Below are 22132 nucleotides of genomic sequence, written 5' to 3'. Positions count from 1 at the left end.
ACGGGATGAGAGAACATCTAATAATATCAACCACTTAACTATTCCAGAGTTGCCTCAGTTGGCAAGGTAGTTTTATATCAACTTCTAAAGTATTTCTCTCTTCTTCTCTTTTTCTGTTTTTTTCCTTAGGTGGCTCTGGTAGACGAGGAGGAAGGTTTTCTGCTCAAGGAATGGGGTAAGTTTCATTGATTTGATGCCAAAGTCTTTAAATTTTTTCCCCCTAAGCATCACCATAGTATTCTAGAGGGGCTAATATCCTGGTATCTTGAGGATAATAGGCAGCTTCAACCGAACTGTGATCAGAAAGATTTCTAGACCGTTTATTCAGATAGGTATGTAGACTTCGGGCTTAGAGGTAAATGTTCACCACCTGGGTCATTATGAGGAGGACCATTCTTCGGTCAAGGGTATATGAGTAGCTGCGCTCCCCTGCTAGAACCTCCAAACAAGCTCTCAAGGTCCATTCATAGCTTCATTTGAATGCATATACCTGCTGTTTTCCAAAATTTAACGTGGATTTTATTATGATTCTTGATGTCCTAATCCAGAATAAAGTGTAGATATAAATTGAGATTATACCATAGAATTTTAGGTAGGCTGGTAAGTGAGGGAAGTAGACATATATAGGATTATAGAATGGGACTGTGGTTGATTTGTAGTAGGGAAAAGTCAAGATTCTTGTGGCCCCCCCCGTCTCTGAGTCAATTTTTGCTGCTGTTGCTTAAAGGTCAGAGACTCTTTTAAGCTTTCCCCCCCCCCCCCCCAGAACCTTTAACCCAGCTGATTATGCAGAGCCGGCCAATACTGATGAGAACTATGGCAATAACAGCGGCAATACGTGGAACAACACTGGCCACTTCGAACCAGATGATGGGACGAGTGAGTGACTGTTTATTGTTTCTTGTCTCTGAAAACCTAAGGAAATAATTACTTTGAGGTTATCGTCATATTAAAAAGTAGAGGAACAGTTTTTGGGCGCAGAGATAGGGGAGCTAGGGAAGGCCATTGAAATACTGTGCATATTCTTTCCTGATGATGTGCCTGTGGGCACTTCGTAATGCTGTTTCACCTGGTCTTCATCACTCTTCTGTGAGATTGACGCTAGTCGCCATCTCCAGATGACAGGCAGACTGAAAGTGTGGTTGAAATTTGCTAGTATTTGAACTCAGAATTGTTGGACTCTCAGAGCCCCCGTTCTTTTTGTCACCTTGTGTGGCTGCTCTTAGGTCCAGGTGCGTTTCCTAGGGTTTCTGTTAGGGTGTCTAGCTTTGCTTTCTGAAAAGGTATCCATAATTAATCCAGACGCTACTTGTAGAGGTGAACAAGGCCCAGAATCAAAGCCCACTGACAACTTAATTGTTTTCTGGTATTGAGATAAGAATATCTTTTTTCCCGGGCGCCTGGGTGGCTCAGATGGTTAAGCGTCTGCCTTCAGCTCAGGTCATGATCCCAGGGTCCTGGGATCGAGTCCCACATCGGGCTCCCTGCTCCTTGGGAGCCTGCTTCTCCCTCTGCCTCTCTCTCTCTCTGTCTCTCATGAATAAATAAATAAAATCTTTAAAAAAAAAAAAAAAAAAAGAATATCTTTTTTCCCTTTATTTTTGGAAAATTTCAGTTATCTGGGGAAAAAGGAAATTGTATCTTACTAGCTCTATTTATTGGATAATCTTCTGAGCATGGAAGAATATCAAGGGATTTGAGTAAGATTTTTTTGTTGTCATTAGCTGACTTTGGTATCTGTATCTGGGTAGGGTGTATATTTTTAAGGATATTTTAGGCTTATGGGATATATCAAGAGATGTTTGGGAGTAAAAGATACTTTTACCTCCCTCTTTTTTAAACTTTTACCCTTTTAAATAAGAACAGCCTCTTAGGCTCTAGTGTCTTTTATTCTTATGAGGTCACTAACTTCCTTATGGCTGAGCCAACACATGGAGAGCTTGAGACCCTTTTCTCCTGTAAAGGGGGGAGTGATTTAATAGTAGAGCATGCGTTAGGCTCTTTGACTCCTTATCCATTTACTTGCCTTGCCCCTTTTCAAAGATCATTGATCGTTATCTCTGTCTTTAGGAGGGTCTTTGGCACAAACAGTTCATCTGCTGCCCACAAGATGTTATACTTTAGGTCCTGAATGTTATTTGCTTTTTGTTTAACACACTATCTTACAAACGGCTTTTGAATACAGTTTTCCCATTGGTGGAGGCTGAAGTTGAGTTACTGACAAGATGGAGATCTGTTTAATTCCCTAGACCATTTGGCTAAGAAATGTCTTTCGTTACTTTGGAGGCACGGAGTTGCTCTTCATTCATCTCTTGATGGCTTTGTAGAGGCAGTGGTAGCAGTCTGATTAACAAAAGTTACTGTTTCTGAGCTCTGGTTCTTGGGATTTGGTTTTTTATCATTGGCAGAAAAAATAATAGATGTTAAGGGATTTGTTTTCAGTTGTGGATGGAAAATCAGGCATGGAGTCCCAGTCCTAGAATGCAAGCCTTAGCTGTTTTCAGCAAGGATCTGGTTTGGAAACAAGGAATGATAAGTGTGTGTTTATTTCTTCTGAGTAGAAGTATAGCAGATTTGGGAGGTTAGAATCAGAAATCTGACTTGTGGCTGAATGAAAGACTGTGTGATGCTGCTGTCATCTTGTTAATATGAAAGAGTTGGGTGTAGCTTCATGCATTTCCATTGTTAATTTCACAGCATGAACTGACTTTCGTGCATGATCTTTTTGTGTTTTCATGATAGCAAACATCAAATTCCCTCTTTTATTTAAAAAGAAATTCAAACCTACCCTTAAAATATCCACAGGTACAGTGGGAATTGTGTTTTGGGGGCAGATGTTCTCATTCATAAGCAAAATTTCATTGGTTGTTTTTTCTTTTCTTTTCTTTTTTGTTTCAGGACTTGATTTCATTGGGGTTGAGGGGTCAAATTATCCCCGAAAATTTGAGACTGCTCCTGGTATGATACATCCAGGCGCCTAACTGCCCCGGATATTTTTATAGATTTTTATGAATTGAAATATCTGTGGATATGTCATTTTTCTGTCGTCCTGCTTTTTACCTTTTCTGCCTTTCTCTCTCATACTCTGTGCCTGCTTTTCCTTCTTAAAAAATTTTGTCCCTTAGTGAAGATTTAACATTTACATTGACTGCTGTCTGCTGACAGAATGGAAACCTCTCTCTGTCATTCAGAGCCTTTGCCGTCTTTCTTTTCCTTTGTGCCCCCTCGGTACAGCCTTCTTGGCCACGACTGCACATCCTGTATGGGATCAAGTAGGCATCTCCATTCCTCCTTTCCATCCCAGATGCAGTCTCCAGAGTGCAGGGAGAGAGCCTATCAATAGGAGGTTACTTCCAACTCCAGGATTGTGTATATGGACAGGTTTTGGGTTCCATTTATCCAGGGCAAGACAGATGTCCGTGCAGAGGAAGAGCAGGGTCACCAGGGAGCGAGAAGAATGTGCTTTGTAACTTGTCTGAACTGAAATTGGACTTTAGTTTGATTTGGAGAACATTGCCATTATTAAGTGGTTTGGAATTTCCCTGGTCCAGTTATAACACCCTGGGAGAGGTATTATAATGAACATCTTTTTCTCTAGCAAATAGGGTTCTTTCATTATTAAAAGTTGAGAAGAATTTCATTTTTTTTTCTTAAGATTTTATTTTGACATATTCTCCACACCCAGTGTGGGGCTTGAATGCACGACCCCCAACATGAAGAGTCACATGGTCTGCCTGAGTCAGCCAGGCGCCCCTAGAAGAATTTCAGATGGGTTCTGTAGATTTATTTATTTATTTATTTTTAGATTTTATTTATTTGACAGAGACAGCGAGAGAGGGAACACAAGCAGGGGGAGTGGGAGAGGGAGAAGCAGACTCCCCGCGGAGCAGGGAGCCCGATGTGGGGCTGGATCCCAGGACCCCAGGACCATGACCTGAGCTGAAGGCAGCTGCTTAACGACTGAGCCACCCAGGCGCCCCAGGTTTTGTAGGTTTAGAATATTTCTCTTCAGTGACAGTAAAATATCTGAATGGCAGACTTTTATTCTTTAAGAAGGTTTCTCCATTTGGAAAGAAGACTTTAAGAGTTAATCAATATGTACTCTTCTTCTAGAGAAGAAAATAAGGAGTGTTCTTGTCCTTTTCTATAGGCAGGTTGTTATTTCTTGCTGTGGTCCTTGTTGACGGGAGGAATCCTGGCTTTCATAGAACAGTTTCCCTTTCTGAGGATCTGTGTATACGTGAAGCAAAGCAAGGGGAGTGTGGAAGGTGGTTTGATTGCTGATGGACCTTTCCTATAGAAACTATCCTGACTTCATTATTACCACCATGAGGAGGGTGTGCACCTGCATTGTCTGTGCAGTGCCCCTTGCAGGTTAGCTGTCACATTCTGTAGGATTAGGGTTAGGGTAATAACTAACAGACACATCTGATTTCTCAGTTTTGGCCAGTGTCTTTTGAAGAGAGCAAGACCCGTGAGGGTTTCTTAGGGTTAGACCAATAAGATCTATAAACTTGACTGCTACTGAGTATACATTTTTAAATTGAGTTCCTATAGCAGATAGTTGTCCGTGCCCTTAGTTTGGAAGCTGGTCCTTCTTCTCTGCCGTCCGCTATGGTGTGGCAGCCATTTGTGTTCCTCCTCACTGCTCTCTCCAGACTGCCCACAGTGTTGTCTCATACCAGATGAGTAGGTGTAGTTTATGTTCCGGTTTAAATTGGCTGCTGCCGTTTCGCTTGAACTGACCACTAAGTCGGAGGGCTGAAGGGTTTAAGAGTTTGCCTGGAGCGTTGGGTCTGTTGTCCCCCGGCTCCCCACTCCCACTGTCTTTGCTGTTAAAACTGTGTAACAAGGGACGCCTGCATGGCTCAGATGGTTAAGCATCTGCCTTCGGCTCAGGTCATGATCCCAGGGTCCTGGGATTGAGCCCCGCATTGGGCTCCCTGCTCAGCGGAGAGCCTGCTTCTCCCTCTCCCTCTGCCTGCCTGTCTGCCTACTTGTGATCTCTCTCTCTCTGTCAAATAAATAAATAAAATCTTTAAAAAAAAACCAAAAAACAAAACAAAAACTGTGTAACAAAACTTGAAAGTAGGTGTGAAACCATAATCTTATTAAAACTCTGGTGTTCTGAGGTATTACTTTCTAAATAGTCTTTTTCTCCTCCTGGAGCCTAGGAATCCCTTCTGATTACTAAAATCTGGTTACACTTTTGGCTGCCAAAATGTTAATACACTAGTGTTTTTTTGCACATGCTTTGTACTGGCACTTAAAATTACTTCACTGTTTTTTTCTTTATTGCCAGGTGCGTGGAGGACTGCAACAGAGGAGTGGGGAACTGAAGATTGGAATGAAGATGTAGGTATTCCCAGGTCATTCCTCACTAGTGCCTTCTATCCCTAAGTGGTGTTTAGGGATAGAAAATGGGTATGTTTCTACCCCTCAAAATTCACCCTTAAGATTCTGACCCAAAACTTTTACATCCAAAATAGTGTTCTGAGCCAGAACATTTCACATATGTTATATGAAGGAGACTGGGCATGAACAGGACTCTGTGGAACCAGACTATGGAAAGGGCAAGTGCACCTGTGTAAGTCCAATATCTGATTGTCGGATTTATCCCAGGAAGAGATGGTGGTTGGGTTAGGGCAGGAAATGGAGTCAGGCACGTAGTGCGTTGAGTAACAGCCGCTGGTGACGCGTGACTACCGGAGCTAGTTCTGTTATTTGGTTCACATTCAGGCATGGGTGTATGGTCCTGGAATTGGCTTGGAGGTGGGTACAAAGTGAAAGATACCGTACCACGCCCTCAAGTTTACAATCTGGTTGGTTCTGGAACCCTTTTACTTACTTGAAGCCCAACTTTGTAATTGAGACAAATATATAGGACTGGCCGTCTTCCAGCTTGACTCGGCTTGGAAACCTTGTACATGGCTGGTGCAAAGGTGGCATGTAAACAAGCTCTGTGACTTCACTGGAGTGGTACCTGAGTAAAAGAATTTTGCTGATTCTTGGTCCCAGTCAAGTTTTTGTGATCAATTCTACTTTTCAGTGATATGGATTAACTCCTTTTGTAACATTTTTCAGTCTACTTTCCTATACTTGTATATATTCAGGCAAGATAGCTCATATGGGAAGAGAGTGATATGTCAAACTGTTTTGGTTTGCCAGGCCCGAGTTTTTAAAATTTCAGATGCATCAGCATCAGAGGGTGATTCTTTTCTGTTGTACCTGAGCTAGACTGCCTTGTGAATACTTTCTAAGATTTGGCTTGTCTGGTTAAGCAACTTTCAGAGAACTGTCTATTTGGGGGAGTGGATTCCCTGTTTTTAGAAAAGAGATTTTAATCAAAAAGTGAAAACAAAACCAAATCAAGTTTTGAATAGTAGGGTAAGTTATTCCCTAAAATTGCTTACTGAATTTTAGGGTCTTATACTGCAAAGACTAGGTGTAATAAAGTCACCATTAAGGCAAAAATTGCGTATTGTTGAAATTATCCCTAAAAAGACCTTAATTCACCAGGACTTGGGTCCTTACTGCTCAAAAGCTAGGAATTAATTTCTTTTATTTCTGTCTTTGTCTTGGCTGTAACCTTTCTTTCTTTGAGAGGAGCAGTGGAAGATAAAGTTTGGTTTGGGTCGAGGTGGGAGTTGGGAACTCTGATGGGAAGGTATAAAAAGGTTTTCTCTCTTTTTCTGTGTAGCATGTGTATTTAGCTTCTTGTAAGTTTGGTGTGCATATCATGTGATTCCACTATATTTTACCAGGTTTCTTGATTTTACTCTCTCTTTTGATAAAATCATTGAGCCTGTTTAGAAGGGGCATGGAGGTCAGTCCATGTAGGGTTCCTTTGGGTAGGTGGTTTTCTCTTCTGAGGGTTTTCCCTTTTCCTTGGTGTTAAATTCCCCTTATCTATGCCAGGTTTCTGACTGTAGCCCACCTAACACCAGGAGTGACTAATCCCTCTGTTTTCCAGCTGTCTGAGACCAAGATCTTCACTGCCTCTAATGTGTCTTCAGTGCCTCTGCCTGCGGAGAATGTGACAATCACTGCTGGTCAGAGGCAAGTGTGTGGTAAAGTTCAGCATCTTTTCCCAGAGGGGCCTGATGAGAGAGCTGTAAGGAGAGTGGCACTGGGCCTTTATAAGCTCCCATGGTGTTGGTAGAATGGTAACCTAAAGCATACTAGGTTCCTCTTTAGGTGATTGATAGGTCTATAGGAGTTGATCTATTGAACGGAACTCCATATATTATAATTTTAAAGATGATTCTCTCCAAAATAGCTTTTTTAATTACGTAGGTCAATCTAAATTAAAACTTAGCACGATATAACTTGTATTAAGGTAAATTTAAACATGGAAGTGTTTTCATTTATTTGAGTTTGCAGAACTGTTCAGTAGCTTCTTTTCTTGCTTTATAATTAAGATTTTTGTCCAGTGAGCCTACTGAGTAAAGTGATCATTTTTACCGTAGGATCTGGCTAATGAACTTTTATGAACTTGAACCCTAGGTATTGGGGGTCAGTAGAGGGGAAACACTTACCAGGAATATTTTTATCTTTGGAAATCCCCTTGGATTATTTCTAGACCTGGGTATGATAGCTGTTGATTCAGAGGCCCTGAATTGCACTAGAAATAGGATGTTAGGTCCATCACCCCCAGAGCTGATGCGTATTGTTTTTCTGACACCAGTTCTTCAGTTCTTTGACACCAACAAGGTGTTCAGTAATTCAGTTCGGACACTATCCAGTGTTAGCACAGACCCTAGTTGACACCTTTATCCCACCAGACTGCCCTTGCTTCAGAGGTCAGCTGCAAATGGGGTCCCAGGCTATCCACACACTTCTGCCTGGCTGACTACAAATTTGGGGATTCTCACAGCCTTCTTAGGTTCAGTAGTCCACTAACATGACTCGCAGAACTCAGGGAAGAGGTACCTTGCCATCACTGGTTTGTTATAACCAGTACTCAGGAACAACAGCCAAATGGAAGAGTTGCATACGGTGGGGCGTGGGGTCGGGCACAAAGCCCCTAAATTTCATTACTTAAATAGGCCTGATTGATTAAGCCATTGGCTATGAAAGGCAGTCCCCAGCTCCCTTTCAACCCTAAGAGTGGGTAGATTGTGCTGGGGCTGAAAGTTCTAAACCTTTAAATCCCTTCCTGGTGTTTCAGGTGGCAGCTCCCTTCCTGAAGCTATGTGGGGGTGGGGGGGGGTCCCACCCTGAGTAACCTCATTATCATAAACTTTGGTTGGAAGAGGCTCATTATGGGGCAGCTGGGTGGCTCATTCAGTTAAGTGTCCACTCAGTTTCGGCTTAGGTTGTGATCTCAGGGTCATGAGATGGAGCCCCATGGAGGGCTCCATGCTGGCCATGGAGTCTGCTTAAGATTCTTTCTCTCGGGGCGCCTAGGTGGCTCAGTCAGTTAAGCATCTGCCTTTGGCCCGGGTCATGATCTCTGGGTCCTGGGATCGAGCCCCGCATCAGGCTCCCTGCTGAGCAGGGAGTCTGCTTCTCTCTCTCCTTCTGCCCTCCCCACCACTCATTCTCTCTCTCTCAAAATCGTAAAAAGGATTCTCTCTGTCATAAAAATAAAATAAAGAGGCTTATTATGAATAACAAAAGACATTCAGGAAATTTTAAGTGTTTCAGGAGCTCTGTGCCAATAACTGGAGGCAAAACCAAACTTTTTTATTATACCACAGGTAACTTTGGAAATTTTATAAAATTGGAGGGGAAATTCCAAAGACACTTGAAGAAGATGCCAGTATTCTAGTATATGTTTTTACATATTGGGTATTGGTAATGACAGGTATTAAGTATTAAAATATTGGCTAAAGAATTGTAATTTTGGCCCAAATATCAAGCTGCTGTATTAAAACTAACATTTCGTATTCCCTTAAATTGATTTCACTAAATTGAAATATTTAACATTATTATGGTTGACAACGCTATTGGAACACAGCTAGATCCTATAGTGGCTCTTACATGTCAATTATTTTGGTAAATGAAGCATTTCAGGTCTTTGTGTTATTGATGAGTGACTTCATTTTGATCTAACCATAATTTGAGTTGGGAGTTGGGGAATGCTAGAATGTTCTGTCATTATTCATCAAGATGTTGCATCTCCCCACTAGAATTGACCTTGCTGTTTTGTTGGGGAAGACACCATCTTCAGTGGAGAATGATTCATCTAATCTGGATCCATCTCAGGCTCCTTCTCTTGCCCAGCCTCTGGTGTTCAGTAATTCAAAGCAGAGTGCCATAACACAGCCTGCTTCCGGAAACACATTTTCTCATCACAGTATGGTAAGTAGGAATCATGGTGTCTTCTAACCACACTTTCCTGTCAACCCCAGCACATACATGCAGTACTGCCTTCTGGTGACAGAGATTTGGGGCAGGGTAAAGCATCCCCTTTTGTCCTCTAAGCAACCTTGGGTGTAGAGACATAGGATTGGGTAGTAGGGGTGCTGCCAGAGGAGGACTTCGTTTTGGACACACTGAATCTTCTTCTAAAAATGAGTGCGCATCACTTACTGAATAATCACTGTGCTGAACGTTATTTGCTCTTAAAGAGAAGAAAAAATGACATCAAATTTTAATCCTTTTTAAATCCTAATTGAACTTCGATGGGAGGTTGTAGCACTTCCCTATTTGTTGATAGAACAGAATTGCCATATAAATTTGTTTAAACCAGACATTTCTGGACTAGGCTTCCAAAAACTTGAAGTTTTCGTGAAAGTTTCTACTTACTATCTATTACTCCCGTTCTTAGGAAGCAGGGGTAAGAGTACTTGCTTTGCCTGCCTTACTGAGTTGTAGAAAGATGAAATAAGGTCGTGAATAAGGGCTATACGAATGTGGGAGCGCCAGTGGTATTGTTTATTAATACTTGGAGTACTTACGGCATGTGACTTACTGATTCAGTTAAAAAATTTAAGGTCATTAACTATAGCAAAGAAATCATTTAAACTAAACAAAGACGATAAACCAATATTTTTTACTATTACTTGAGTTGTCACAGAAAGGAAACTTTATTTGCAGCAAATAAGGAGATCACGGGGGGACCAATTTTTTTATAGGCAGCAAATCCTAAGAAGAACTACTTTCCTTTTTTTCTTTTTTCTTTTCCCTTCCTGTCTGTTTGTTTATTTTTTGGTGGAGGGATACTGTAGTTGTGAGAGGTAAGAGACCTTGTGTGTGCATATAATTTTATTTTTCCAGTAGTAGGATTATAGTAATTATTTTAAATATAAAACTGCTGAGTTAGTCTCTAATCGGAACTGTCAGTTTTTTAACTATTGTCTAAAAATTTTTCTGTGCGTGTCAGTAATTTGGTGATTGATGTTCTGCCATATATGAAAGGTGACAAGTGAGGAAAGGTGGGGAAGAAGGGACAGGGAGCAGAGCGTCGGGATTAAAAGAGAGAGAATGAAGGACGCCTGGGTAGCTCAGTTGGTTAAGCATCTGCCTTTGGCTCAGGTCGTGATGTCCTGAGATCGAGTCCCGAGTGGGGCTCCCTGCTCAGTGGGGAGCCTGTTTGTGCTCGCTTCTGTGAGCACACGCGCGCACATGCCCTCTCTCTCTCTCTCTCAAAAAAAAAAAAAAAACTCAAAAAAAAAAGAGAGAATGAGACAAAAGCCGTAAGAAGGGGTCATAAAGTTAAGGAAATAACTGCCAACCCTTGAGATAAATAGCGGGAAAATGTGGTGAAGTGCTCTGTATCTCTTTTAATTGCCTTTTTAATGTCTGGATTGTAAAGATTTACAACCAAATTCAAACTCTGGTATCAAATTTTCAGCATATTTCATTTATCTTAACATTCTATTTAATGTGTCACATGATGTTAAGCTAAATAAAAATACCATTGTAAAAATAAATAAAAATACCATTGTGTTCTTCCCATTAGCTATATTAATCAGAATGCTATTTAATTTTTTTCCCATTAAGAGTAAATGTTAGAGGATTAATTTCCCTTAAAATTTAATAGATGTAGGGTGCCTGGGTGGCTCAGTTGGTTAAGCGACTGCCTTCGGCTCAGGTCATGATCCTGGAGTCCCGGGATCGAGTCCCGCATCGGGCTCCCTGCTCAGCGGGGGGTCTGCTTCTCCCTCTGACCCTCTTCCCTCTCGTGCTCTCTGTCTCTCATTCTCTCTCTCTCAAATAAATAAATAAAATCTTTAAAAAAAAAAATTTAATAGATGTAAATAATGTAGGAAGTCCCCATCATCACGTATAATATGTGGACATTATCTAACATGCTGTGCCTTTAATGTAAAGCTTTGCACTTGCAGACTATCTGATAATCATTGCTATGTTAGATCATCTCTTTGCCACAATCTCATACTTTTAACTCGACTTCTGGTGTTTTGTTTTTGTTTGTATAATCTTGTGATATAGATTGACGTGGGAAAAATGTCTTACCTTGGGTTGGACAGATTGGTTTTGTATAAGAAAGCACTGCTTAGGGGTGCCTGGGTGGCTCAGTTAAGTGTCCCTCTTGGTTTTGGCTGAGGTGATCTCGGGGTCGAGAGATTGAGCCCTGCATTGGGTTCTGTGCTCAATAGGGAGTCTGCTTGGGATTCTCTCCCTCTGCACCACGCGCCCTCCCCTCCCCCCCCAGCTCGTGCGCTCTTTCTCTCTCAAATAAATAAATCTTTTTTTTTTTTAAAGATTTTATTTATTTGACAGAGAGACCGCGAGAGAGGGAACACAAGCAGGGGGAGTGGGAGAGGGAGAAGCAGGCTTCCCGCGGAGCAGGGAGCCTGATGCGGGGCTTGATCCCAGGACCCTGGGATCATGACCTGAGCCTAAGGCAGATGCTTAACGACTGAGCCACCCAGGCGCCCCTCAAATAAATAAATCCTTAAAAAAAAAAAACAACACTGCTCAGTGTTGATGAGGACGGTAGGTTGGGTAAGAACCTAAGGACAACTAGATTTTAAATCTCCTTGAAAGGGGCGCCTGGGTGGCTCAGTTGGTTAAGTGACTGCCTTCGGCTCAGGTCATGATCCTGGAGTCCCGGGATCAAGTCCCACATCGGGCTCCCTGCTCAGCGGGGGGTCTGCTTCTCCCTCTGCCCTCTTCCCTCTCGTGCTCTCTGTCTCTCATTCTCTCTCTCTCAAATAAAAATAAATAAAATCTTAAAAAAAAAAAAATAAAATAAATAAAATAAAAAAAAATAAATAAATTTCCTTGAAGGTGTTTTGAAGTAGTCAGGGCCACATAGTTCATCTTCTGGACAAGGCTGGTCTTCTTTCCTGGCAGTAGGGAATGGGGCAAATCTCCCAAAAGCATTAAGAGTAAATTTTGCTTTGTTATTCATGGTTACTGTATAGAACTTGGATACATCCAGATAAAACAAATCATATTGAGGGCGCCTGGGTGGCTCAGTTGGTTAAGCGACTGCCTTCGGCTCAGGTCATGATCCTGGAGTCCCGGGATCGAGTCCCGCATCGGGCTCCCTGCTCGGCAGGGAGCCTGTTTCTGCCTCTGACCCTCCCCCCTCTCATGTGCTCTCTCTTTCTCATTCTCTGTCTCAAATAAATAAATAAAATCTTTAAAAAAAAAAAAAAAAACAAATCATATTGACTCGTTACTTGATTGTCCAGTGCAGAAGCTTTGATAGGCCCTTAGCTTCTCTTCTTTGGCTCCTGTGCTACTTAAGAGCAGCATTGAGGTGAAGCTCCAGTTAGTTCTTGTTACTTTTCAGCTACTTAGTGGAGAGGGCAAGGACATTAATGGCTAAAGTGAAATTTTATATTAACCTTCATATTAATTTAATAATCACGTACTGGTTGATTTAAAACTTAAAAGGTAAAAAATTCCCTCTAGCCATTAGATCTTTATCCCTGAGGAGGAAATGATGGTATAAATTTTATTGGTTCTCACTGTTTTGAGTGCTTATTATGTGCCATGCACATATTAAATTCTTTTTTATGTACATTGTTTGTTTAATCCTCCTACAATTTTACGCGGTACTATTTTCATTTCTATTCTCAGGTGAGGAAAATGAGGTCCAGAGAAATTACAAATAAGTTTTCTTTTCTTTTTTTTTTCTAAGATTTTATTTATTTATTTAATTGACAGAGAGCGTGAGGGGGAACACAAATAGGGGGTGTGGGAGAGGGAGAAGCAGGCTCCCCGCTGAGCCGGGAGCCCGACGCGGGGCTCGATCCCGGGACTCCAGGATCATGACCTGAGCCGAAGGCAGTCGCCCAACCAACTGAGCCACCCAGGCGCCCCTACAAATAAGTTTTCCATGATTATGTAGCCAGGATTTGAACCCAGGCAGTCTGACTCCAGAGATTGTGCTCTAAAGGACTAGACTGTGTACTCAGTCTGCTGACTTTCTTTACTTGTCTGATCTCTACTGGCTCTCACTGTAGAGAAGTGTCTTTCTGAGTAGCAAACACATTTGCTTGCTGTAGATTTCTTTCATCTCTGTGTTGATCTACAGGTGAGCATGTTAGGGAAAGGATTTGGTGATGTCGGCGAAGCCAAAGGTGCCAGCACCACGGGCTCGCAGTTCTTGGAGCAGTTCAAGACTGCTCAGGCCCTGGCCCAGTTGGCGGCACAGCATTCTCAGTCTGGAACCACCACCACCTCTTCTTGGGACATGGGCTCCGCCTCACAGTCCCCATCGCTGGTGCAGTACGGTGAGAAGGATGGAAAGTGACTTGAATTCTTTAAGCATTGGAGCATTAATGCCAGAAGCTGGCAGGAGTCGAGGGTGGAGAATATGTCTTGAAGTCAGGAGAAAGGCAGCCAGCTGGCTAGTATCCCATACCAATTTTCCCCTAGTCAGGCTGAGTTCAGAACGCTAGGGAATAGTGAAAAGTTGAGGCTCAGTATCTCTTTTTCAGAATTAGACACATTTATAGTTGCAGTCTTCAGTTGACCTGGGGGTTTTTGGATTCTCCCTAGATTGGTTTTTAGTGTTTGAAAACAACACGTTGCCTTTGAGAAGTTTCATGGACTTGGCCATTTTAGGATGCTACACTTTAAATATGGACAGTTCCTAGATTCCTGTCTTACACAGGCAGGGTAATAGTGCTGACTTGATTAGGCTGTATTTAGAACAGGTATGATCCAGTGATTATCACTTTTAGAAATGATAGTAAGCCCTAAAAGAGAGCCTGTTTATATGAGGTACTGAATCTTGAGGGCCTCGTTTTGTGGCTCTAGAGTAGGAAAATGGCATTTTATTGAGGTTTATCAGCATCTTTGGTCTCATACATATTGGGTTTCTTCATGCAGATTTGAAGAACCCAAATGATTCAACAGTACACAGCCCCTTTACTAAACGCCAGGCATTCACCCCATCGTCAACCATGATGGAGGTGTTCCTTCAGGAGAAGCCACCCGCAGTGGTTACCTCCACAGCCGCACCTCCGCCCCCCTCTTCTCCTTTGCCAAGCAAATCCACCTCGGCCCCACAGATGTCTCCCGGGTCTTCAGACAACCAGTCCTCTAGCCCTCAGCCGGCTCAGCAAAAATTGAAACAACAGAAGAAAAAGGCCTCCTTGACTTCAAAGGTACCTGAACTTTGAGATGGGTGTCATCTTAGGGCAAAAGGGGTATGGGATTTGGGAATTGAGATTGTAGGGGGATAGTCTGCAAATTTGAAGCAGAGGGTTTTGTTGTTGTTGTTGTTGTTAGTCTTACGGTAAGGTTGTAATAAAACCATTATCTTCTCTTTATAGATTCCTGCTCTGGCTGTGGAGATGCCTGGCTCAGCAGATATCTCAGGGCTAAACCTGCAGTTTGGGGCATTGCAGTTTGGGTCAGAGCCCGTCCTTTCCGATTATGAGTCCACCCCCACCACGAGCGCCTCTTCAAGCCAGGCTCCAAGTAGCCTCTATACCAGCACGGCCAGGTAGAGGAAACCTCAATCATAAGACTTTTTATTGGGCTTTTACTACTTTTCCTGAGTCTCTTGCTGATTCCTATAATTCTGAAGAGGCTGAGCCTCTGACTGAGTGAAGGAAAAGTACCCGATTGTAGCATTTTGTTAAGCATTTCAAAATACTGTTGAACTAGGATTATCTGTAATTCTAAACAGGTGGAGATATGCCTCTTGGGTACTTTTAGAGTGAGAGGACTTTGGCATCTGGCTAACAAGGCCTCTGACTCATTTGGTCCTTTGGTGTGGGCCTTATGCCTACGAAGGGTATGACTCTGGCCTCCTAGAAAAGATGTAGCACTAATATATCACACAAGTTAAACGGAACCTTTCCTACCTCCTCTGATAACTATCTGGGAGGGCCAGCATAAGCAATAGAAAATCCTGGAGGAATTTCTGGGACTAGGCTATTTTCCTCAGTCCTTCGAATTTAAAAATATAGGTGTTAGGCCTTAGCCTAATCTGTTGAATCATAATTGCCATTAATGCATGTGAATATTTTAAAAGTTCTTCTCGGGAGAGTTTTACCAGTAACCTTATATCTAATAGGGTTTCTGAGAGAGCCAGGAGCTCAGAATTCCTAATGAATATGAGCAAAAGGTGACTTTCCTTGTGCTTAGGGTTCATGTTAGGATGTATCAGAGGGATCAGGAGTGGTCTATCCTTTCTGCTTTTGCCTCTTTTTCTTAAAACAGCAGAATGTAGGGTAGCTGTTTTAGTTTAAACCCCTGACTTTATAGGATGTGAAATACCTATTATCAGGAGAAAATTGTTTTTTATTTGTTGCTGGAAGTTTTCTTTTTGATTGTAATCGAATTACTGTAGTAGAAGATCTCCACCATTTCCTTAGTATTAGTGGATCTGTTCTGCTTTGTTTTTCTGAGATTTTCCTTCTGCATTCCCCACAGTGAATCTTCATCCACAATTTCATCTAACCAGAGTCAGGAGTCCGGTTATCAGAGCGGTCCAATTCAGTCGACAACCTATACCTCCCAAAATAATGCTCAGGGTCCTCTGTATGAACAGAGGTCCACACAGACTCGACGGTACCCCAGCTCCATCTCCTCATCACCCCAAAAGGACCTGACTCAGGCAAAGGTAGTGGCTTTACGAGTCTCTGGGTGCTGGTTAGGACAATATTGGGCAGAGTCTCTTCAGTGTTAGTGTTTCACTTCATGACAAATGGTGCTGGGATACCTCAGAAGTGCTGATTGAGAAGCTGGAAAAAGCACATTTCTGTGGTTGGTGAAATTAGAAAGTTCTTTTCAGCAAGCCTGGAGTTTCAGAGCCAGAAAACCTTTCTCTTTGCAGTAAAGATTCGTTCTTTGTAGTAGAATCAATGTCAAATAATTGTTTACTTTTCTGGGAAGATCTGAGTGCTGGACTTCTGGGTGTGTATCAGCAGACACCTTGCTGTGTCTCGGCCCGGTGAGGGGAGAGCATGTCCCAGAAGTGCTGTGGAGTGACGGTCAGATGCAACCAACACAGTGGCTGGTTTGGCTGAACTGCCGGACTTCCCCGTCCTCCCCTGGGGCCCTAGACTTAGGCCTTTCCTGTGTCTGTTCTGGGTTTGGGGTCTCTCGAGCAGTTTGGGGGTTGCCTTCTGCTGCTGTTGGTCACACAGGATTGGTATACCTTGTTTTCATTTCCATTTTAAGTTCTTGTCATTTTGTTTGGGTAGTCTGCATTACATTAATCCTTTGGTTAGCTTGCAGAATTTTCTGAAAGATTTGTTGATGGAAATTAAGCTGAGTCAGTGCTAACTTGACCTATTCACTTAATTTTGTGTTTCTTACTCCTCTGTTTTCTTGTACCAGAATGGCTTCAGCTCTGTGCAGGCCACGCAGTTACAGACCACGCAATCTGTTGAAGGTGAGTGTTCTCCAGGCCTTTTCCTCTATGTTGTAGTGTTTTTTCTCCCCTCTCAGTACTTTTTGCTTTCCTTAGATTATAGTGAGAAGAGTCATGGCTCTTCTGGTTATAGTCTTCATTTGGTTCTGCCTTGCTATTTAATATCAAACAAACCTAAGTTTTCAGTTTCTGTGTTTTAGAACAGGATAATACCCTTGGTTCCTTTTGTTGGATAAATGAGATCAGTGCTCTGAAATGCTTGGAATTTAAAAAAGAGAGGAAGGGAGGGAGAGAGGGGCTACCTAAACACACATGGTCCATTATTAAATAACTCAGCACTCTCGGCTTGGGGACAGCCTGGGACTCCCATGACTAGGGGTCATTTCTGTACTTCTCATAGACACTTCCTTTCCCCTGATGAGGTCAATTATTTATTCTTTACTTCCAGGTGCTACAGGCGCTGCTGTGAAATCTGATTCACCTTCCACTTCTGGCATCCCCCCTCTCAGCGAAACGGTGTCTGCAGCTTCCTTACTGACAACAGCCAGTCAACACTCATCCTCCTTGGGCGGTTTGAGCCACAGTGAGGAGAGTCCAAATGCTACCACCACACAACACAGCAGGTGATTTGGGTCGTGGCTGAACGTTGGGGTCGGGAGGAGCAGTAACAGAACTCTCTGTTTCCGTCCTGTCCCTGCTGCCTGGCAGGGGCCACATTAGTGAGGTGGATGACCTGAAAGCTACGGGAAGTAGAAGCAGAGGAGGCCTGTTCTCCCTTCTCAGCAGCCACTCTCGCTGTGTCTGCTCCCTGCCCTCGGCTGGCCACTGTGCTCCCCATGATCTCAGGTCTCCTTGGTCCCGTATTCCGCCTCATCTCCTCACCCGTGTTCTTGACGGAAGCTCCAGGTCACATAATCATAGCTCTGTGGCCGATGGCATCCTCTTCTTTGCAGCACGTTATCCACGCAGCAAAATACCCTTTCGTCATCCACATCTTCTGGGCGCACTTCGACATCCACTCTTTTGGTAAGTGTGATGCTGCAAGAGAGGAAGTGTGGTTTTCTTACACTTCTCAAGAAGGGATTCTTGGAAATCTCTTCATGAGGTGGCCAAGGCAGGAGAATCCAGAAATACTACAGAGCTGTGGGCCAGTTCCCCAAACCCAGGATGTGACTCCTGCGTCTTTGTGTGACTTTTTTTTCTTCTCACACTGAAGTAGGTAGGGCTTTGTATGTTCTGATAAATGCTGTAAGAACGTCCCTTTCTCACTGGGGTGGCTGTTCTTATTTCTTGGTCTGGGATATGCTGAACATAGGTGCTGACAATCATCAGTGTGAGTCTGGGCATCCTATGAAAGTGGAGGCTAGATGAAAACTTTTGATCAAATCATTGATTTCACTCTTGTGATTTAGAACAACCATTTGTGGAATTAGGCTGAGATGGTGAGGAAGACCCATTCTGGGCAAAGGTGTCTGGTTTGCCAGAAACCAGGGAAAGATAATGAGTGCTAAGGCTTCCTTAGAAGTCTCTTTTTCCTCAGATATACCATTTGAGGTTCAAATTCATCAGAACTTGCTGAACTAGTGAAGGAGAATATGGGAGAGAAGACGAGGATGTATTTCCTTGACTTAAACCGTTCGTTGGCCAGCCAGCATTGGTTTCTGGGGTGTTCGTCCCCGCTTGCTCTGTGCCTCTCTGACGGGGGATGATTTGCAGGGGGTCTGTTGTTAACCACCCCTGACTGATGACTCTTGGGAAATATGTAGCTGGAGGATAATTAGTAATTTCTTCTGGCTCCTTTGGCAGAGGGCACCCAGAACTCTGCCGCAGCCTTTTTAATTGGGCGGCTGATGTGCTCTCACCAGCAGAAGGGAGTGTGGCTCTCTCCTGACCTGTTTTGCTAATCACTGTTTCCTCCTGTCTTTCGCTGCTCCCCCTTTTTTAAGCACACAAGCGTGGACAGTGAGGCGAACCTCCATTCTTCCTCCAGCACTTTCTCTACCGCGTCCAGCACGGTTTCTGCGCCTCCCCCGGTGGTCAGTGTCTCCTCCAGTCTCAACAGCGGCAGCAGCTTGGGCCTCAGCCTCAGCAGTAACTCCACCGTCACAGCCTCGACTCGGAGCTCAGTTGCTACAACTTCAGGTAGAAGGTGGCTGGCATTCTTCTGGGACAGAGGATTGAGGAGTAATTGTGTGACAGGGTAAAAGTGATTTCTCTTTTTAGGAAAAGCTCCTCCCAACCTCCCTCCTGGGGTCCCGCCATTGTTGCCTAATCCGTACATTATGGCTCCAGGGCTGTTACACGCCTACCCGGTAAGTGAGACTGAAGTGCCTTCTCCAAATGATGAAGATGAGGTGGCTACTCTTTACAGCTCTGGCTTCAGGTGGAAGACTATAATTAAAATACCAAATAAATGAGTGGCTGTCATATGTAAGCAAACAGGTTTTTGGGAAGAACTAATCATTTCTAGAGAGGGAGGACTAAACAAAGGCCATTTCTTCTATTGTGTATTTTCTCTGCATGAAACACAGATTCTGGGCCTCTGAAGCTAAAGGCCAGAGTGTCCACCTGGAATCCCTTTCGGTTTCTCAGAGAATTATTTTCTCTGGTTGAATTGATTCCCTGTCTTGGAGGGTCTTTGCTGGCTCTGACCAGTCAGAGCAGAGTTCCCTGACCCAATCTGGGGACTATCTGAGAGTAGGCGATGGACATTGGTAGCTTTTTGTCCTGGTGTTTCTTCTATCAAATTCCTTGATTCGGTGTCTATTAAGATGAAGGGTATTTATTTTGAAATGTTTAAAAAGACATGTGTTCTTGCTCCTCAGATAGAGTGTCTAGGTGAATATCATACAGAGGAAACATCCAGTAATGTTTTTTACTTTTTTTTTTTTTTAAGATTTTACTTATTTATTTGAGAGAGAGCGCATGAGTGGGAGGGGCAGAGAGAGAGAGAGAGAATCTTAAGCAGATTCAGTGCTGAGCGCGGACCCCAACATGGGGCTCAATCTCGCGACCCTGAGATCATGGCCCCACCCAAAAGTGAGTCAGATGGATGTTTAACTGACTGCGCCACCCAGCACCCCTACCCATTTTTTAATAACCGTACCACCTTAGTACCCATACGTTAGAGAAAACGAGTAAAATGTGAATCCTTGCTGAAGGAGATAAATCTTAAGCCATGTTTTTGAAGGGTATGACAAAGACTGATAGAATAGAGAGTAAAACAGGCTGTTCGTACGTGGCTTCTGTCTGTCCCGCTGTTGCCAGAGCGGAGGGATGCAGCCTAGTTGAATCAGGGTGGTATGTAGTTCAAGGAAACCTTTAAAACATTTCAGGAATCACTTAATCGCTTTGTTCTTCACTTCTTTCCTCTTAAAGGAACCTGATACAAGTAACCTATGTCCTGTTCTTCCTAGGAATGATTTATCGTGTTTCTTAGCACCTTGGTTTGCTCCGATGGTAACCAGTTCCTATTAATGTTGTTACGTGTTTGTATCTTCCAGCCACAAGTATATGGTTATGATGACTTACAGATGCTTCAGACAAGATTTCCCTTGGTGAGTATGTGGTGTAGAGCGTTGGAAAAGAAAGCGATCTTCACCTTACTGTTGAGGGATTATTTCAGGTGTTCAGTTGATAAGTGACAGGCTTAGCTCTTCCCCAGTCTGTACCTCCACACACAGACTGATTCTCAAGATCTCTTAGAACACAGGGACTTGGGAAGTGGTTTTAACTGAAGGTAACTTTTTAATCACTTGTTGAGTTCTTTGAAGTAAACAAATTTTAACCTAATCTATAGCTCAGAGTACTCTGGAGCTCTCTGGATGCTTTTTCCGTATGTGTCAGGTGCTTTGAATTACAGAAAGGCAATCTATTTTTCTTTTTTTTTTTTAAGATTTTATTTATTTATTTAATTGACAGAGAGAGAGAGAGAGACAGCGTGAGGGGGAACACAAGTAGGGGGAGTGGGAGAGGGAGAAGCAGGCTTCCGGCCAAGTAGGGAGCCTGATGCAGGGCTCGATCCCAGGACCCCGGGATCATGACCTGAGCCGAAGGCAGTCGCTTAACCAACTGAGCCACCCAGGCGCCCCAAGGCAATCTATTTTTCAGTAGCAGTAAACTGTTAGGGATATATCTAAAGATTTGAGAATATCATTGGTTCTGATGGACTTGATGTGTTTCCTGGTGGGCATACCCGTAGACCTTGTCTGACTGTGCTTGTTTGTGTCCAGGCAAGGGGGACAGTGTATGCGAGAGTAATTTGGAGTTCGTGCCAGCCCTAGCCAGCTGAATCAGTGGCTGGATAAATTGCAGCACTCCCAACATTGTGCTTTGCTGTTACTCCTGCTGGGGAGTGAGTGTCATTGAGTGTCTGCTCTTTGATTTCTCTCTTCTAGGATTACTACAGCATCCCATTTCCCACGCCCACCACTCCGCTGACTGGGAGGGATGGTAGCCTGGCCAGCAACCCTTACTCTGGTATGGCTGGGATGGGGCCGAATGAAGAGAGAGTGTGTTGGGATTGGTGGAAGAAACCTGATTAATAGCAAGAAGGGACCCAGTTCTTACTTTAATTAAGATCTTTGGCAGAAGGTATAGAATGGATGTGATGAATCAGGGTGGGTAGATCTGGAATGCTGCAGAAGATGATTTCCTTCTCATCCCACTTTGCTGTCTCCCTGTGGTTCCAGGTGACATCTTGCCTTAGTTTTCTATCATTCTCCAGTCTTTGCCAGGAAGTACAGTGCTTGAACTGGCCTTCCTCTGCTCCTCTCCACTCCTGTTCCCTGCTCACAGTGGCAGTTTTAGTGCCTTGCTAGGCCATGATCCTTCTTTTTATGCCTGATCTCTCGTCCTCTTTGACCTAGCTTTTTTCCTGAGCTGTTAATGTGTTTTGAGTTCAGCATGGAGTGTTCCTCGTGGAGGGGAAGCAGGGGAAGGCCAGAAGGATAGGAGTGGGCAGAGGAATCATGCAGGAGCTTTGTTCTGGGGGTCTGTCTCCCACAGACTCGTACAGGCATCCGATGTTTGGCTTGACTTAGCACTGTGCTCAACAGTGCTAAATGTTGCCACAAAGAAACGTAATTCAAAGAATCGAACTTTAACAGTCTTGGATCAGGGCCTTCTGGAGTTGGGGGTGAAAGAAGCAGCAGATACATTTAGCCTCTCCTGCCGTAGGTGACCTCACAAAGTTTGGCCGTGGGGATGCCTCCTCCCCGGCCCCGGCCACAACCTTGGCCCAGCCCCAACAGAATCAGACTCAGACTCACCACACCACGCAGCAGACCTTCCTGAACCCGGCGCTGCCTCCTGGCTATAGTTACACCAGCCTGCCGTACTACACAGGGGTCCCGGGCCTCCCCAGCACCTTCCAGT

The 22132-nt window shown here is 43.6% G+C and overlaps 1 protein-coding gene and 1 non-coding gene across 2 annotated transcripts in view; both read left to right on the top strand.

The window, feature by feature from the left end:
* The window catches only part of UBAP2L (ubiquitin associated protein 2 like), a 34766-nt gene that overhangs the window by 10933 nt on the left and 1701 nt on the right, over nt 1-22132 (top strand). Inside the window, exons 7-24 of the mRNA XM_081823235.1 lie at nt 130-175; nt 767-879; nt 2899-2958; nt 5303-5355; nt 6974-7059; nt 9135-9306; nt 13460-13658; nt 14260-14537; nt 14706-14878; nt 15814-16003; nt 16723-16777; nt 17205-17379; nt 17710-17782; nt 18703-18898; nt 18980-19068; nt 20260-20313; nt 21154-21235; nt 21935-22130. Coding sequence (XP_081679361.1) covers nt 130-175; nt 767-879; nt 2899-2958; nt 5303-5355; nt 6974-7059; nt 9135-9306; nt 13460-13658; nt 14260-14537; nt 14706-14878; nt 15814-16003; nt 16723-16777; nt 17205-17379; nt 17710-17782; nt 18703-18898; nt 18980-19068; nt 20260-20313; nt 21154-21235; nt 21935-22130 — 2290 coding nt within the window. The remainder of the gene's footprint in view (nt 1-129; nt 176-766; nt 880-2898; nt 2959-5302; nt 5356-6973; nt 7060-9134; nt 9307-13459; nt 13659-14259; nt 14538-14705; nt 14879-15813; nt 16004-16722; nt 16778-17204; nt 17380-17709; nt 17783-18702; nt 18899-18979; nt 19069-20259; nt 20314-21153; nt 21236-21934; nt 22131-22132) is intronic.
* LOC115939250 (small nucleolar RNA SNORA58) lies at nt 20944-21084 on the top strand. The gene has a single exon (XR_004074118.1). It is a non-coding gene; the product is annotated as a small nucleolar RNA SNORA58 (small nucleolar RNA).

The sequence above is a fragment of the Leptonychotes weddellii genome, chromosome 6, assembly GCF_054177405.1.
Source record: "Leptonychotes weddellii isolate Sample4059 chromosome 6, ASM5417740v2, whole genome shotgun sequence".
NCBI classification, from domain to species: Eukaryota; Metazoa; Chordata; class Mammalia; order Carnivora; family Phocidae; genus Leptonychotes; species Leptonychotes weddellii.
This window is presented reverse-complemented; position numbering and strand designations above follow the sequence as displayed.